Source organism: Geospiza fortis, unplaced genomic scaffold (genome assembly GCF_000277835.1).
Source record: "Geospiza fortis unplaced genomic scaffold, GeoFor_1.0 scaffold192, whole genome shotgun sequence".
Classification (NCBI taxonomy): domain Eukaryota; kingdom Metazoa; phylum Chordata; class Aves; order Passeriformes; family Thraupidae; genus Geospiza; species Geospiza fortis.
In genome coordinates, this window is record NW_005054315.1 from 9,247,114 (window position 1) to 9,264,311 (window position 17,198).

The following is a 17,198-nucleotide window of genomic DNA, read 5'->3' on the forward strand; positions in this document are numbered from 1 at the left end:
TCTATAGAAGGGAAGCATGAACTTCAGTTATTGCTGTCTGGTTCTTAGGTTTTTTGGGGTCTTTCTTTGTTTTTAATAATCACAGCTATCTCAACCTTGTCAACATAGATGCTGCTAGGGAAACACAATCCATCTATGTGAATTACTGAAGTTTTAGAAGTTGTTTTCTGTCATGATGGTTTGACTAGCCACATCATTGAAATAATCACTACGTTTTCCAGGGACTTCCTAAAAAGCAGAGACTTCCTAAAATTCCTAAAAATGTCTAAAGCAGCCGAAGAATGTGTGAATTGAAAAGCTGAAAGCTGAAAGATGATGTCATAAAGAATATTTTGTATTTTCTTTGCTGAAACACACCAATGTTCCACAACTTTAGACATTGGGTGATTTTACTTTGTTTACAGAATGACACTGCTTTCCTGAAAGACAGGAATGTTCACTGAATGACAGAAATATGACAAAATTTAAAAGCTTAATGTAACACCAGTGTTTGGCAACCTGCTTAAAATTGATGGCAACTGAACTAATTTCTATTCAGTTAAAAATGATCACAAACCACCTTAAGTTCTATCATAAAATAAAAGTTCTCTTTAAGGCAGAGACAGGAATGCTTTTCACACTAGACAGAAAAATGACAGAACACAGCTAATTTAAGCTTGAAAGTACCAGTGACACATCATGACTTAAGTTGGTCAACACACTTTTCTAAAAACCAGCATGGAAGGTAATAGTTACAGTGACAAAGCAGCCTTTGCTCCAACTGTTTTTTTTTTTTTACAGTTCATGCATTTGGAGCCTGCACACATCAACAGTTTTGCTCATTTCCAATGGAAGCAAAATGTTGCTAATTTCCTTCTTCTGTTTTCATGAAAAAGCAACCTTTGCTCCAACTGTTTTTTTTTTTTTACAGTTCATGCATTTGGAGCCTGCACACATCAACAGCCACATGCTCTGCACCCAACCAGTGCATACGAGGGCCGACATTTTCACCTGAACACACAAACTTCAACGGGGTCTGAAACAATGTCAGATCTCCTAATACAGGAGAGAATCTGCCTACTGGGTTCAGGTGGCACAGAAGAGTTTTGGTCATCAATACATTCAGCAGAGACATCTTCAAGCAGGAGAGGGTTGCTGCCCACTAGTTGTCCGCATTCCATGTGCAATTTGTCCAAGTGAGTTTCTAATTTGCAAGCCAAGTACAAGCCTGATTCTGCTGAAGGAGCCCACCACATTTTCACTTGCAGAAGTTGTGTATCATAACTCACACCCTTTAAGTTACTGCTGCCTAAGAAGAATGCCACATTTAACCTGGGCCAAGGGGGTGGGGGAAGAATAAACTCTGAAGAAGGGGATGAAAGAAATAGTTCTTGGGGAATGAAAAGGCAGAAGAGAGGATTTAAGGAGGTATTTCCTTTCATTACCACCACACTCACACAAGGGGACTCAGCAGTGCAGCTAACCTATTAAATCTGCTAGACAGTAAAAAGCATGCTAACTACCTTCAGCAACTGCAAACTGAGCTACTGAGTCCCAAATACCAGACTTCCTTAAAAAAAGTGGGGACTAAAGTGTTACAAATTCTAACATTCTACCTCTGTCCGCAGGTGACTTTTCAGACTAACATACATACAAGTAAGTATACAAAACGTATATAGTACAAAGAAAGAAGTTTCATTAAATAATTTCCAATAAAAAAAAGAAAAAATAAGTTTCTGAGGCAAGTTTCATATATGCAAAGCAATTGAACAAGAAATTTGTAAATAAAATTTTTCCTTAGATGTATGTGTTTTTAGGGAACTAAGATTCTCTCAATAAGCAACTTTAAACAAGATAATGCCTTCAGGGTATTTAAAAAGTATTGCTTCAAATTCTTAGTAGAAGGAAAAGTCCTATGTTGTTAACAGTAACAAAAAAATCACTTACTAGTGTTCATATTTGCCTTACTGAAATCCAAGAAGTGAGACTATATACACATTGAATTATAAAAGCTAAAATATTAAGTATTGATAGAAGAAAAACAGCCTGGTAATGACTTTATCAGCTCAACTGATCAGCAGAAAGCCAGTATTTAGTGTGTTTGCAAGAAATTGCAAAGGCTGATCAATATATTTGTTTGAAAAATATTCAACATCAATAAGGAAAATATGAGTAAAACTATCTCAACCTCATTTTCATCAATATTCTTGAAAATGCTTTTATCAGGGAGTTATCAGTTATTCCATAGATACTGAAAAAAGTCTTCACTGACTTTTCTGTCAAGACACAGGTCTAGTGACATAAATAGTAGTTAAAATTCAAAAAAGTCTGTAAATATTCAAACCTATGAAGTTCAAAAATATGAAATTTGAGGGTAAATATGTTGGTACTCATAATTAATTATCTGTATTTATAATTAATTTTCTGCATGTTCAGAAATATTTTGTCACGGAACAGACATAAGAACATACTTTCACTAATGAATATTATCATCTTTCAAAAAATCTTTCTGGTATTTTTCAGTGAGACTCTTCCTAAGTTCAGTACTGTACACCCAAAACAGCAGCCATCCCTGATGCAAAGTAATCCAGTGCAGCTTTCACTTAGATTTGATGCTGTCAGTACTGCTACAGAAGCTCATGGTACCCATCTTTGATTCCCATCAAGCACAGAGCAAACTGTTTTAAGGCTTAGAACATAAGACTGAAGAGCCTCCTCCAGAGCTATTTCAGACCAACTAGGAAGTAATTGTGAAAATTACTAAAATCACTCCTGAACCAATTACAAAGACTCCCAGCAACAACTGCATGCAATTCTTGAACAGATTGGCACTTTCTGACAAAAGACAACAGTGTGGAGCAGTATCTCCCCTGGAATAACTTCCCAGCTACCAGCACAATTGCAGCTTAGAGATTTCCTGAGGTTTGTGTGTGGCTCACACCAAAATGCCTGTAATGTCCATTAGCTTTCAATGGATCTTTCTTTCATGAAGAGTTACAGGTCCTGGGCAAAGACACCCACCCTCTTGAGGTACACAGTGTGGAAAATAAAATGCCATTTTGCTTATGTTAAGCCTTATTCCTGATAATAAAACTAGGGGCTACCAGTTGTAAAAAACAGTATTTCTCATTCAACTTCTTCATTCATCTTTTATGTTGTCTCCATCATTGTTTTTACCCTTAAGGGGACTTTACAGTTTCTTTGAAGAGACTCTGAGCTTTCCAAATGTATTTCTACTGCATCTTTTCTGATATTAAAATGAGAAGAAACAAATGAAAGAGAATAGGCACACTGTGGCAAACAGCGACATTAGAGCATGCCATTCACTAACACTTCCTGGGGAATATTTAAAATATATTCACTGAGCTATGATACTTTGTATCATCAGTTAAAACATATCAGTAGTTAAAAGGTGGATTCTGTACCCACTTCATACAATACAATAAAATTTTCCCTACTTCCACATCATCCCACAACAGCTACCTTGTAACATCTCTGAAACAGCACATACTCCCTTCCTCCATTTTGGATGGCACCTCTGTGTTCATCTCCATTTTACTGAATATAATCTGAGAAATGCCTGGGCTGCACTTGGTCTTTTTGGCTACCACTACAGTTTAGTTCAGACGACCTGAATTTAGAACAATTTTATCTTTTCCCTTTATTTTCTGTCCCCAAATAAACAGTTTAAAATCCTTACTTTCCTCATTGCTCTGACAGTCAGGTCACCATAATTTAGCATGCTCTGACAGCTTAAATTAACAGCCATAGGAAGATCCATGGCAACCGCCTAGGCATGTAACTCAGGCTGCTAGGCTGAGCAAGGGCTGCTGCAAGTGCATCATAATTTAGATTAGTATGTTTGAGCTTAATCTAATCTAAATTTCCTAAACTTCCTACAGGCCAAGAATGTGCACAGCAGTGACTGCTGTGGCCCTACTGCAACTGGATGTTGCCCACAAACTTTTTAACCTAAACATAATTTTTTTTATCCTCAAAGATTTCAACTTTTACAAGTAGTATGTAAAAGAATGTCTTTTCTCATATTTATGGATTTTCCTTTTTATTATTGGATAAAGAGTAAGGTTTGCTTTTGCTCTGCTAAAATTGACATTGAAAAGAACATCCTAAAACTAGCTTTTATGCTCTTTGACCTTTTCATTTCCTAACGAGAAAAATACTGGAAAAAAGGGAGGGATAATTCTATGTGCACAAAGCTGAACATTCAAGGGATAAACTCCATTACAGTAGTATGACAAAGCATAACTGGACACAACTGTAAGTCTGATAGGTAGTGAAATTACAAAGAGTATTCTTAAATAAAAAAACTGGTACACAGTATTTTTATATTTATTTGCCTAATATAAAGTTGAGTTTACAGACAGAAGCCACTTCTGCACTGCAATTTCATTTTTTTCTTTTGGTACTAAAGACAAATGTTTTCCCGGACAAATCATAATATCAGCAATTCCCACAAAGCAGCTAACTCAGCTGGAAATTCCTAGGCATACAGAAAAATCAAGGTAGAAGGTCATTTAGGGTTCTCACAATTGACTTTCACTGGCAGTTACACTCATTCAGTTTAAGTACATGTAACAGCTGGGCTGAGAGGCAAAATAAGGTAATTTCCCCAAACCCTCCCTAAACACCTCCCTAGGTCTTCAGTAACAAGTTTTAAAGCTATTGGTAAATTTAAAAATTTGCAAACCTTGTGCTTTTATAACAGAACACAGGAAAATGAGTTTTTGAAAATTACCAGCTTTAAAAAAAAAAAAAAAAAAAGGAAGGGTCCTAAAATAAAGAACATATTAACATTCCTATATGGACCTATTTACTGTAAAATAGTTTGTATCCTGTATGACTCCCCTCTTCCAAAAATGCATAAACAAATGGCATTAAGTTTTAATTAAAGAAGTCAGCAGATTCAGAAACAGGCTGCTCTCACACTTCTTTGGTATTAACAGGTCTGTCTACCTTTGTCAGTCGTATCAGTATTTGCACCAAATTAAAATAATGCTTTATTTCTAGAAATTTGTAAGTCCAAAAGAAGAGTACAAAACTAAAATGTTTTAATTCTGTCTTCCATCTGAAAATCCCTACCCATCAGAAGACAATCCAGGACGTTGCAGAGGACAAAGAAACAGAAGCTGGTTACTCTCACCATCAAGATCTGTGCAGGATCTGATAATGGAGAATAAGAGCTACTTGATACTTTACGACATCTTAATCTGCAGAAGTAGTTCTGCTGAACATGAAATCTTCAGCATCATGCTTCGAATTCAAACAATAAAGCTATCTGAGATTCTTCTAGAGGAAATCTAGTCTATGTGCACTCACACAGAGTCCTTTTCAGTGACTCCAAGCCCATGCAGTTTGCACGAGTCAGAGCCAAGAAACCCCCGTTGCTGCTGACTTACCCGGACGAGCGCGTCGTCGATGATGTGATCACGCCGCACTTTCAGCCGCAGGTAGGGGTTGAGCTGCTGCCCCTGAACCAAGCTGTAGAGCACAGTTATGCGTCTTTCACTGTACATCCGGATCCTATTGTCATAATACAATCCCAGGTTCTTGGTAACAGCATTCAATATGAAGGGACAGGTCATAAATGAGAATTTATTCTCTGTTTCTACTTTGAAGAAAGTGTAGTCTTTGTCCATTTCTAGAACATCATTCAGTGGTTCATTAATAAATTCTTCAAAAGGGATAAGTGGTTTTCTGCAATCTATAGTTTTAACACCAAGTTCAGTTTCCAGTGGGTCTACTCGAGGACCTTTTTTATTTCTTCTTTCCTCACCCAACAGCTCTTGAAGAGTTAGTTCACTTGATTCTGGGATGGGTTCTTCATCTTCCTCTTCGTTATGATCTGTATCCACATCCCCTCCTACTACATTTGCATAGTAAACCATTTTCAAGCACTTCGAAGCAGCAACAACAGCATCATCATCATTCACTAGGTTACGACTATTGAACTCGTTGCTTATGACTTTGTAAGTAATAAGTTGCTGAAATGTTTCCATCATTCTCCGAATTTGATCTGCTCTGTACTTAGACCACAATCTGACCAGTTTTGCTTGAGCTGCAAGGGGCAGTTTGCTCATTGCTTTGCAAAACAATGGTAGAGCCATTTCCAGATATTCTGGGCTATGAAGATTGCCATTCTCCATAACGATAATAAACAAATTCAGATAGTTAGGATCCCGAGAATACACGTTATGGTAAGTCAAGTCACATTCCACATTAGGTGACAAGTACACAAGTGCATTTAAAAAGGCAGTTTCTATTTTTTCATTAGAAAGTAACCTATCATAGACCCGTCTGACTGCTTCAATATCTACAGACACTTCATCTGGGCCTAGTTTTTGGAGGTTATTATCTCCCTGTGTGCTATCACCTATTCTTGATGATGAAGACGATGATGCACCAGAATCCTCTTCCATAGCAGCAGCCGAACAGGCAGCTTTTTCCTTTTCATCTTCATCTTTGTCTTCATCCTTTCCTTGAAGAGACTTGAGCTCCTCCTTGGTGTGCTGCTTGGTTTTTCGGAAACTCTGTACCAGTGCTTCAGCACTAGAAAACACTCTCCCAATCACCCGGATTAAAGGGGAATAATCCTCTTTTTCTCGACATAGTTCAAGAATTTCATATATCTTGTCTTCTGTTAGGAAGGTCACATCTATAAAAAGATAAAGATATTAATTTTACTAATATAAAAATTAAAAAGATAATATACTTCTGGTTTGCCCTATCTAAGAAACCTGTGTGTCATATCATCACTAAAACTGCAAAAACAGTGTCAGTGCTGAATAAATTCAAGACAGATACTTTCTAATTTCATTAGCATGAAAAATCATTACTTCATTCACTGACTTAGTAAAATATTTTATTCATGGATGTCAATCAGAGAATGTGCACAATAGTGAAACTGTTTTGCAGCCAATTAACTACATTAGGTAGTTAACAGTACTGTATTGTCTAAACAAGTGCAATCAGTAAGAGGTTTAAACTTTAAAAGCCTTAATGAATAAGGCTGCGACAATACAGTCTTCTGGTAGATCTGCATAGTTAATGTGTAAGTCATTAAACTAAACAAACTAGACTGTATCAACCTCTTTTTTTCAAAGCAGACCTTGAAGAAAAGACTCAATCACTTGTTTTGTTGTATGTTAATGGGAATATAAGATTTCTTATTTCTCTTTTTAATGCTTTCTGCAACAGTTTTTAGACTAAATTGATGGCTGAAAACCCTCCCAAACCCCTGAATATATGCTCTGAAATTTATGCTGCCTTCTAAATTACACATGCAGCGTGGCATGTAGATTATGTCTTTGTACATTAGGCCTCACTAAGATAAGCAACTTGGGTATACTAATCAACATGTTATTCAGAGCAACAAGATGGTTTACACACATCATCTGCTCCAAATACCTGTCTGTTCTCCCTCTCCCCAAACTCCTGATACAAAATAAGTCCTTCGAATAGTCCATTTGTTATTTGAAATCTTCCTTTCTCTTTAGAAAAAAGAAAGAAAACATTATTTATAGCTTTCTATGTTAGTTCTCAAACAGAACCCACAGATGCTTTCACATCAGGTGATGATTTACAGTAGAATTACTGTAAACATGATCAGACCCTAAAAAGATATTCTAGTTTAAGCAGATTCTTCTGAACTGACACATAATTTAGAACCAAAACAGAATCAGTTTTAATAACATCTCTAGAGAAAACATCTCAAAATTGTATTCACCAACCATACTCGAACTACCTACCTCTGCAGAAAGAAGTGTATCATTTTAATAAAAATGTTTAATAAAGGTGTTGTATCACCTACACTGATACTCATTCCAAGAAGTCATTAAATTAAAAAGACAAACTAGACGATGCAAAGACAGACAACCTACTGACTTTCACAGAACCCCAAGCCACTCTCAGAACACATGTAACACAGGAAAGGTTAGGCTTATGTCTTAAGCTTACATTGACTTCCAATATGAAGACACTGACAAATCTCAAAACATCTGTCCTGTTAAAAAACCAGCTCTACAGAAAACATTTTGAAAGGACTCTACAACATCTATTTTTATCTGCTGCAGTGCATGCTCAGGAAGCAAAACTTGTTTAAGTCTTAATTTTCTTGTGTTAAGACAAATTTATCTGCTGATACAGATGATATTCTATGACATGGCTCCTCAAAATGAGGACCAGAGTCTCAAGTTCATTGACTCTGGACCACAGACATTATTCATAGCATAAAAACTATCAGCACACACTGACAATTCAACAATATTATAAATTTCAGATTTCCATACTTAAACAGGAATTTCCTCATTCACTCTTTTAAAGGTTTTAGTATTTCAAGAACTCCAGAAAAGTAATTTAGTTATTTCTGAAGCATTCTTCTTTCTATTTATTTAGAACTTTTAATCCTGTGTCAAGCATAAAAGCAAGCTACACATCCTTTTCCTCAACTTTGCTAAACTTTGCTGCAGATTTTCCAGTAACTGTTGCAGCAGACCTTAAAAAAATCAGAGTGCTAGATTCCTTAGACATCACCCAATTCCAAAGGTAGCTGAGCCTCAGATGAGCTTTAAGAATGCATTAAAAGCCCTCTGTCTATACAGCTACAAAGAAAGGTGAATAGTTGTGATGCTCCAAGAGAGGAAGTCTGAGTCACTGCTGTAGCCAACAGACTGTCTCTGGAGGTAGGTTTGGAAGACTCTTAGGTACCTGCCTTGGGGAGAGGGGATGGTTAGACAGAATAAGAAAAATTCTGTGTCTGAAAAGCTCCATTAATAATACAAAAAAAATCAAGAGAAAAAACACAAAACAGCCTTAATGTGCCTCTTGCTCATCAAATGCTACATTTCCTTCCCTTTCCCCTTCCTAGTGTGTTTGCCTCTCTGCTTATTCAGATCATAAGTAATTTGGGTACAAATTTATCCTTGCATCAGATAAAGAAGAAACTGGTGCTGGAATATCTTGGGTTGCTTATAACACAGTACTGTGTTTTATTGCTAATTCTGTAGGGTTTTTTAAATCTTTGCTGTAGATTAGAAAAAAATTTCACCCTGTTTAGGTAAAATAAATGAATCTGGACTTGTGTTTATATCACTTTTTGCCACAACACTTAAAGGTGGTCTGCTCAAAGGTTAATGGCTTTAAAAACCATTTGGCCTGGTTTGTGGATGTGTTTGCATCACGGGTTAAGGTGACAATCAACATTATTCTAGTAGTATGTATTTACTATTACAGATTGCTTGAAAAGCTAAACAGAAGTTAGAAAACATATACACGGAACAGTATTTCATTTTACACTGGCTTAATAATAACTGTGCTCAAACATTTTTTAGCTTGGTGAATGTATTGCCTACCACTTACTGTATCATTTATTTCATCTGTTAAGTTTCTCAACATAGGATCTGAAATTAGTTAAAGCATAACTTTTATAATTTATTAATTGCAGAATAACTATGAAACTAGCAAAACTAAAAGAGTCATACAACAGCACTTAAAACATTTCTATATTTGCAAAAATCACTATTGTTGTAAGACAACAAATGCATGTTTATTTTAACAGAGATGTGGTCAAGATCTAGATTTGGAATCAGTTTTCAGCCTTAATCCATGCATTTTTCTGAATCCATAGGAAAATACTCAATTGTCTAATACTCTATTTTACTAAAGTCAGCAGAACATCACCAGAATGAATTCTGTTGGCTTGTACTTGTGTATATGAAATGTGTTTTATTTTAAGAAAATTGTAAACCTCTTACCTTTAAAGTCATCTCTCGGGCCTTGCATTTCCTTCTTGTTCATTTTTCTGTCAGTGCAGGAATTGTTATGGGCACCTTTGGAATTGTTTTCTAGGTAAGCTGAGCTCGTTCCTTTCTTGGAGGGATGAGGATCACAGAGTTTTGCATTAATCTTATAAAGCTCGAGGGCCTTAATGGCTGCTGCATTGTTATCCATACGGAGAAAAGTTGGACAGGAAGCACAAAATTCATTCGTGCAGGCTTCATTTCCACAGCCCTCGGTTAACTGGTGGTAGTAGCGCTCTATTAGATGCTTTGCAGCTGCTCGCTTCCTGTAGCAAACATTCAAACAGTAAGTACAAGGATTAGTGGAGCTTTCACATACAAAGCTCATTCAATAGCATCAGCAAGGCAGAGATTAGTCAGGCACTGAAACACAAGATTTCTGTCAGACAGAACACATCAGAAGATTTTTTAAATGCAGGATTCTCATCTTGATAAATGCAAATATATTTAACACACAATTTAATTTGTGCGTTCTATGTAAGTAAAAGATAAATCCTGTTTATGCAGTTTTCAGCTTTACATGGCAGTGCTACAGTGGAGACAATCTTGTACAGTTCTGAACAATCTCAACTGTTGATAAAAAGAGAGCAATCTGGATGCAAAACAAGGTTGCCACTGAAACAAAACTGAAAGTTGTACAGGTGTTGAATCTAATATATAATACTGAGTCATGGCTGCCACTGACAGATGAAAGAGGCATGAAACACAAACAAAAAATTCGGACATTTATTTAGCAATACTACTAACACTATACTATTTTACCCATTTTAACAAGATTCCAGATGACTTAAATTATCATATTTAGTCTATTTAAATCTGAACAAAAAATATTCCTTGATTAATTAAGCTGATGCTAAAAACAAATTACAGATAATCTCAAGGCTGGATATATTTATCCTCAGCTTAAATAAATTATATGGTTGTCAAAATATAATAGAAAAACAATCCCAAAAAGTGCTATCTGCCAAATCCTTCTGTTTCTCCTGCCATTATAGGTGCCAAGTATGTACTCTGAAAAATCACAGCTGCATTGCTGTACAAGTCTAGTGCTCAGTACTATATATATATATATATATACACAAAAGAAAATGTAACTGCCTTATTAATAAGGCCACAGACTTCTACAGAAACATGCAAATAGTAAAGAAATCACTGGAAAGCTGCAGGTAACCAGGACAGAAGCAGCTGCATGCAGCACCAAGAGCACCATGTATGACCACATTTCAGAAAGAAACTCCCAAACCTTGACTGCATTTAAAATAATAAGTTATTAATGAAAACTACCAACTATGAAAAAGATTTCAAACATTCTGACTAGGTTTAACATACATGCTTTTTATGGAACTTCAGTGATACAGTACTACTAAGATTAGAGCAGCAGAAATTGTGATATTAACTTAAAATTGTCTTTCCTGATGTTGATGTATGCACAGATTCTGCACAGAACAAGTACTTCAGAACTGAAGTGCCAGACCCACTGGCACTACTCAGCACTTGCTGCACCTTGCTGTTAATAATGGCTGGTTAAATAGCAGTTTCAATGCAGTTACTTCAAAAGGGAAAATGTTCTGAGAGTGACTACTCATTACTCAGCAATAAGACCTCTGCTTCTTTCTCTTCACCCTTCAAGATCTCATAATCCCAGAGAAGAAAATACATCTTACAAGGAAAACAATTACTTTGATGCCTATCTGAGCTTTCATTCCCTGGATGTTTTCGTTCCAGGGAACAGAAAACAAACAAAAAACCAACTGAGGAGAAAGATTTCCGTGGCACTTTGAGATGGATGTGGAAAGAAAAAGCAGCATGAGCAATATCATTAAAACCATTACTGTGTAACAGGGAATAGCTATACCCTAATCTAAGGGAAGTGTTCTGGTCTCACATTTTTGTATGTAGACTTACAAAAATCTGCCTCTCGCCATGTACATCTAAAAATAAGTGGGTTTTTAAAATCTTGTCTTTCATACTTCAGCCATTAGTATAGAGGCTTTAAGAAAAATCACCCAAATCCTCTCAAAGCAACAGTGTTTTAGTACAACTTGGAACAGTAAATTATTTCAGAGACAACTATTTCTGAATGCAAAATTTCGTGCTTTCATCATTCCTGACCTTCAATCATTCCAGACCTCCAGATTTAGAGCGTGAAATATCGTAATTAGCAAGCAGGTTACATTTATATATGAAAAAGCTGAATTTTTACACCTGAGCTGTGGCCACCAACATGCACACCTTTCCAGCTCACACATCTAGTTTGAATAAATGTATAAACACTGATACATTAACAACACATTTTATCATGTTAAACAACACTTCACTTTAACCAGGTTATGCCTGAGATGCCAGTAAACAAAGCTAAGCTTAGACTTGTCTCTAACAGTTAACTTCTAAAGGACTCAATATTTTTTTGCTTTTAGTTTTTAGCTACTTCTCAAACTTTGTCATGCCTACAATAAGCCTGTTTGTACAAACACTTTTATTTTAACTTGTGGCTGGCAACTCGCTGACTCAAGTTCTCTGAAACTCTATTAGAGACAGAAGGTTGTATTTTTAATTTTTCTTTTAAAAATCAAGTATGGAAGCAAACAGTATGGTGTACAACAGTACTAGAATACAGCAGTATTAGAATTTCATAGAATATCCTTAGTTGGAAGTGACCCATAAGGATCATCAAAGTTCAACTTCTGGCCCTGCATAGAACCATCACCAAGAATCACACCATGTGCCTAACAAACACTTCTTGATCTTAGGCCTGGCACTGTGACTACTTCCTCGGGGAGCCTGTTCCAGTGCCCAACCATCCTCTGAGTGAAGAACTTTTTCCTAATATCCAACCTAAACCTTCCCTGACACAGTTTCATGCCATTCCCTCAGGTTCTGTCACCAGAGAGATCAGTGTCTGCCCCCTGCTTCCCCTCACCAGGAAGCTGTAGACCATGATGAGGTCACCCCTCAGTGTCGCTCTCCAGGCTGAACAGCCCAAGTGGACTCAGCCACTCCTCATATGGCTTCTCCTCAAGGTGCTTCATCTTTGTAGCCATCCTTCAGATGCTCTCTAACATCTCTGTATCTTTCTCATATTGTAATACCCAAAACTGCACACAGTATTCAAGTTGAGGCTGCCCCAGTGCAGAGCAGAGTGGGACAATCCCTTCCCTTGCCCATCTGGCCATGCTGTGCCTGATGCCCCCAAGGGCATGGCTGGTCATCCTGGCTGCCAGGGCACTGCTGGTTCATGTTCAGCTTGCCACTGACCAGGGCCCCCAGGGGGCTTTGCTGTGATGCAGGTCCCAGGAGCACTTGTATTTGTTGAACTTCAGGTGGTTGGTGATTGCCCAACCCTCTAATTTGATGAGGTCTCTCTGCACAACCTGGCTGCCTTCCAGGGAGTCAACAGCCTCCCAATTTAGTATCACTGGCAAGCCTACTCTGTATGCCTTCGAGACCTGCTTCCAAGTCATTGATGAGATGTTGAGGAGGGGCAAGGATGGAGCCCTGTGGAACTCCACTAGTGACAGGTCAGCAGTCTGATGTCAACCCATTTACTGAAACCATGTGTGCCTGACCTATGAGCCAGCTGCTCACCTCTCACATGATGTATTTATCCAGCTATGTTCTGGACATTTTATCCAGAAGGATACTGTGAGAGACAGTATTGAAAGCTTTATGGAAATCCAGAAAGATGACATCAGCTGGCTTCCCTTGCTCAACTAGATGGGTTACCTTGTCATAAAAAGAAATTAGGTTTGACACGAACCAGCGGTGGCTATGACTGATGTCTGTGGTGTTCTTCAGGTGTTTTTCAGTAACTCCCAGAATAATTTTCTCCATAATTTTACCAGGCCCTGATGTAAGAGTGACAGTCCTGTAGTTTGGAAGGTCATTCTTCCTGCCCTTCTTGAATATTGGGCCAACACTGGCCAGTCTCCAGTTGACGGAGAGGTCTCCAGATTCCCAAGATCATTGAAAAATCCTTGAGAGAGGCCTTGTGATGACATCAGCCATCTCTCTGAGTATACTGTAAGAATTCCATAAGTCCCCATAAACTTAAAGGGATCCAGCTGGATCCTCCCCCTCTCCCTGGCAGCTACTCCACAGACTTTTCACATTACCTCAGACAAATGATTTAGGTAAATAAATAAAATAAATTTCAGTGAGGATACAGACCTCAGAAGGTAGAAGGGAAATTACCAATCCTTCCACAAGAGCTACTCTTACTGAGGTTCATCAACAAAAAGACTTACAGAAAATGCAGTTCTGAGTAAGTCAGTGTGAGATTTTCAGACATTCCATACCACATTCCCACTGGTGTACTTCAGGTATTAGTATCATTGTCCATTGCCAAAAGCCCACATTTCCTATTTCTACATTATTCAGCAAAAGAACTTGTAGCATACTCTCTCTGTTGTTCACAAGTGAAAACTTGATCTCTTTCTACATTCCCCTGCTCATTTAGTATGCTGAAAACTGAAGTTCTTGGCCTGAGGCATTTAAACGGGTTCATCAAGCAAAGTAACATAAAACCACTCTCTATTCTTAGCTCATGCTACACCCGTGAAGAGCACAGCTCTTTTCAAGTTCCTATAAAGGAATCTGGTCAAGAGCAGCTGGTCCCTCAGAAAGCTCAAGGCCTGGTTCACTGCTGCCCATGAGCACACACAGTTACTACTGTAGCTCAGGCTGTAGTGACTGACCTGCATACACATTTCCAAATACTCATTGTTGTTGCACATCCAACTACGAAACTGCACCGGTGTGGCTGAAGTTGTAAACATTTCACAGGCATATTCTTATGACTGAAAGATAACTTCCCACTCAGTGGGCCTTGTATAACCTCCTCAAGCAATGCTTCAGTGAGGAGGAGAGGCACCTAAAATAGACACCCGACTTCCTTCCTTAAAGTCCAACAATTTCACAAGCACACTTTTCTGTTTAAAATTAAATTAGCATTCATTAGTTTGTAGTAGTTACAGAAAAAGAATTGCTTTTAGGCTTTCCATGTGTTCTTTAGCTAATAAAAAGCCAGACAGTAAGTACTTTGCATTTGTAATTTAAATGGTGCCAAAACTGTGGAGTATCATGAGAAACATGTATGACCAAGACAAAGGTGATCCAGGCTACATTTTCTGTAGTAAATTTTCAATGTCTAAAACCTGTAAAAACCAGGGATTTAATGTACTGGTTCAAAAGTTCCTATGAAACAGAATGTAATTTGCATTTCTCAAATACCTTAAACTAAATACCGGAGAAATACCATGTAATGGAATCTCCTCCCACAGAGAAAATTAGAAGTTTAAACATTAAAGGAATTTTTGAAAGATTTGAAGCATGTAATAATTTAAAATTCACCTACAAAGCACTTACATTCAAGTTTACATTTACATTTAAAACGTGCCTGAAGTTTAAAATATCTGCATAACTGCATCATTTTTGCTTGTAAGTTTACCTAAATTTTAGAATGACACATGAATGTTTCATACTTGTCTGGAAATAGCAGCATGAAATAACACACTTCTGAATAGTTTTTGCTTAGGATACAAGAACTGTTATATTATTTTTACAAATAAATCTCACATTGGACAGGAGTGCTGACCTGCTGGAGGGTAGTAATGGATCTGGACAGGATGGATTGACAGGGCCAAGGCCAACAGCATGAAGTTTAACAGGGTGAGGTGTCAGGTCCTGCACTTGGGCTATAACAACCCTGTGCAGTGCTACAGGCTGGAGCAGAGTGGCTGGAAAGCTGCCCAGTGGAAAAGGACCTGAGGGTGCTGAACATGAGCCAGTGTGCACCCAGGCTGCCAAGAAGGCCAACGGTGACCTGGTCTGGATCAGCAATAGCGTGGCCAGCAGGATGAGTCTGTGATCTCCCTGTTCTTAGACCTTGAATCCCATCTCCAATTTTGGGCCACTCACTGCAAGGAAGTAATTGAGGTGCTGGAGTGTCTCCAGAATAGGGCAATGAAGAGTCTGGAGCACAAGTCTTCGGAAGACCAGCTGAGGGAGCTAGGGGTGTTTAGCCTGGACAAAAGGAGGGTGAAAAGTGACCTATTCACTCTCTACAACCACGTGAAAGGAGGCTGTAGCAGGTTTGGGTTGGTCTCTTTTCCCAGGCAACCAGTGACAGGACAAGAGGAAAATGGCATCAAGCTGTACCAGGGATGTTCTGGACATCAGAAAAAATTTCTTCACTGAAAGGGCTGTCAAGCTTTGGAATGGGCAGCCCATAGAGGTGGTAGAGTCCCCATCCCTGCTTGGAATTGTTCAAGAAATGACTGGACACGGAATGTAGTGAGATGGTCTAGTTGATAAGGTGGTGATTGGTTAAGGGTTGGACTCCATGATCTTGAAGTTCTTTTCCAGCCTTGATGATTCTATGATTGCTCCAAGATGGCTAATTTTATTAAATGGAAATATACAACAGCCTGTTTTACAGTGGCTATTAGGAACTTAGAAGTGCCAAAATGTTCATAAGCAATTTTCTTAATAGAAAAAAAAAGCATTAATATGCATAGAAACCCAGGAAACAGGTTTTTTAGTACTAATAGCAAAATAACTTTTAACAGATGTGTTTGCAGAGGCATAAAGAGACACATCTGCAGCAGTTATACTACACTTTGGAAAGAACATGACCAGCATACCAAAAACTGTTAAAGAAGATATTACACATGGTCATCTTCATGAAATTAAATATTGCTTTGTGCAAGTTTCAGCTTCAAACCTCGCATGCTAATTTTCCTGATTCTGTTTAGTTAAGAGTAAGTAGAGCAGTGCTAGAAAAGACAGACTTCCAGTAATAGCACTGCCCACATAGAGCCTTTTGAAGAGCCCTGCACACCAAACTGCTAAACAGTCCACCCACAGCTGGAGCCCAGCCCTTTGTTCCAGCAGTGCTGTAACACCTTTTGCCTGCCTCAGCCTCTGGCATCACAGCAAATATGTGTCTGGCAGATGTGCATGTGCATGGAGCTCATATTTTCCAAAACACATTCCTTCCAGTGTGGTGGACCCCAATAGCAAGGGTGGATTGTGAGTTCTGCTTGGACCACACTGGCTTAACCCAAGTGACCTTCCTTCCCACTGTGTATTCTAGATCCAGCGTGCCTCTGGGAATATCATGTGCTGACAAAAGCATGGCATTTCCTCAGAAAGGACAACCCTGAGAAGATCTGTCCTGGCAATATGGAGCAATGCAGGAAGACAGAGAAAGAGAGCGAAGAATACAGCCAGCATCTATCTCACAATCTTGTCTCAGAAAAATTGTCTTGCTACAGTCATGTTAAAAAACCAGAGAAGGGTTTCAAAATTGCAAAGAATCCCATCCTCAAAAGCAGAGAGAAGGAAAGATGAATGCACAGAAAGCCGTATGAAGACAGTCATACCTTTGCCTTGATAAAAAAAGTT

At 38.2% G+C, this 17,198-nt stretch overlaps 1 protein-coding gene across 2 annotated transcripts in view; it reads right to left on the bottom strand.

Annotated features, from left to right (window-relative positions):
* UBE3A (ubiquitin protein ligase E3A) overlaps window positions 1–17,198 on the bottom strand; it is a 48,322-nt gene that overhangs the window by 11,391 nt on the left and 19,733 nt on the right. For both annotated transcript variants that reach the window (XM_014306621.2, XM_031056151.1), the window contains 2 exons: window positions 9,750–10,060; window positions 5,397–6,652 (listed from right to left, as the gene is read on the bottom strand). In XM_014306621.2, the coding sequence (XP_014162096.1) occupies window positions 5,397–6,652; window positions 9,750–10,060 (1,567 nt within the window). The remainder of the gene's footprint in view (window positions 1–5,396; window positions 6,653–9,749; window positions 10,061–17,198) is intronic.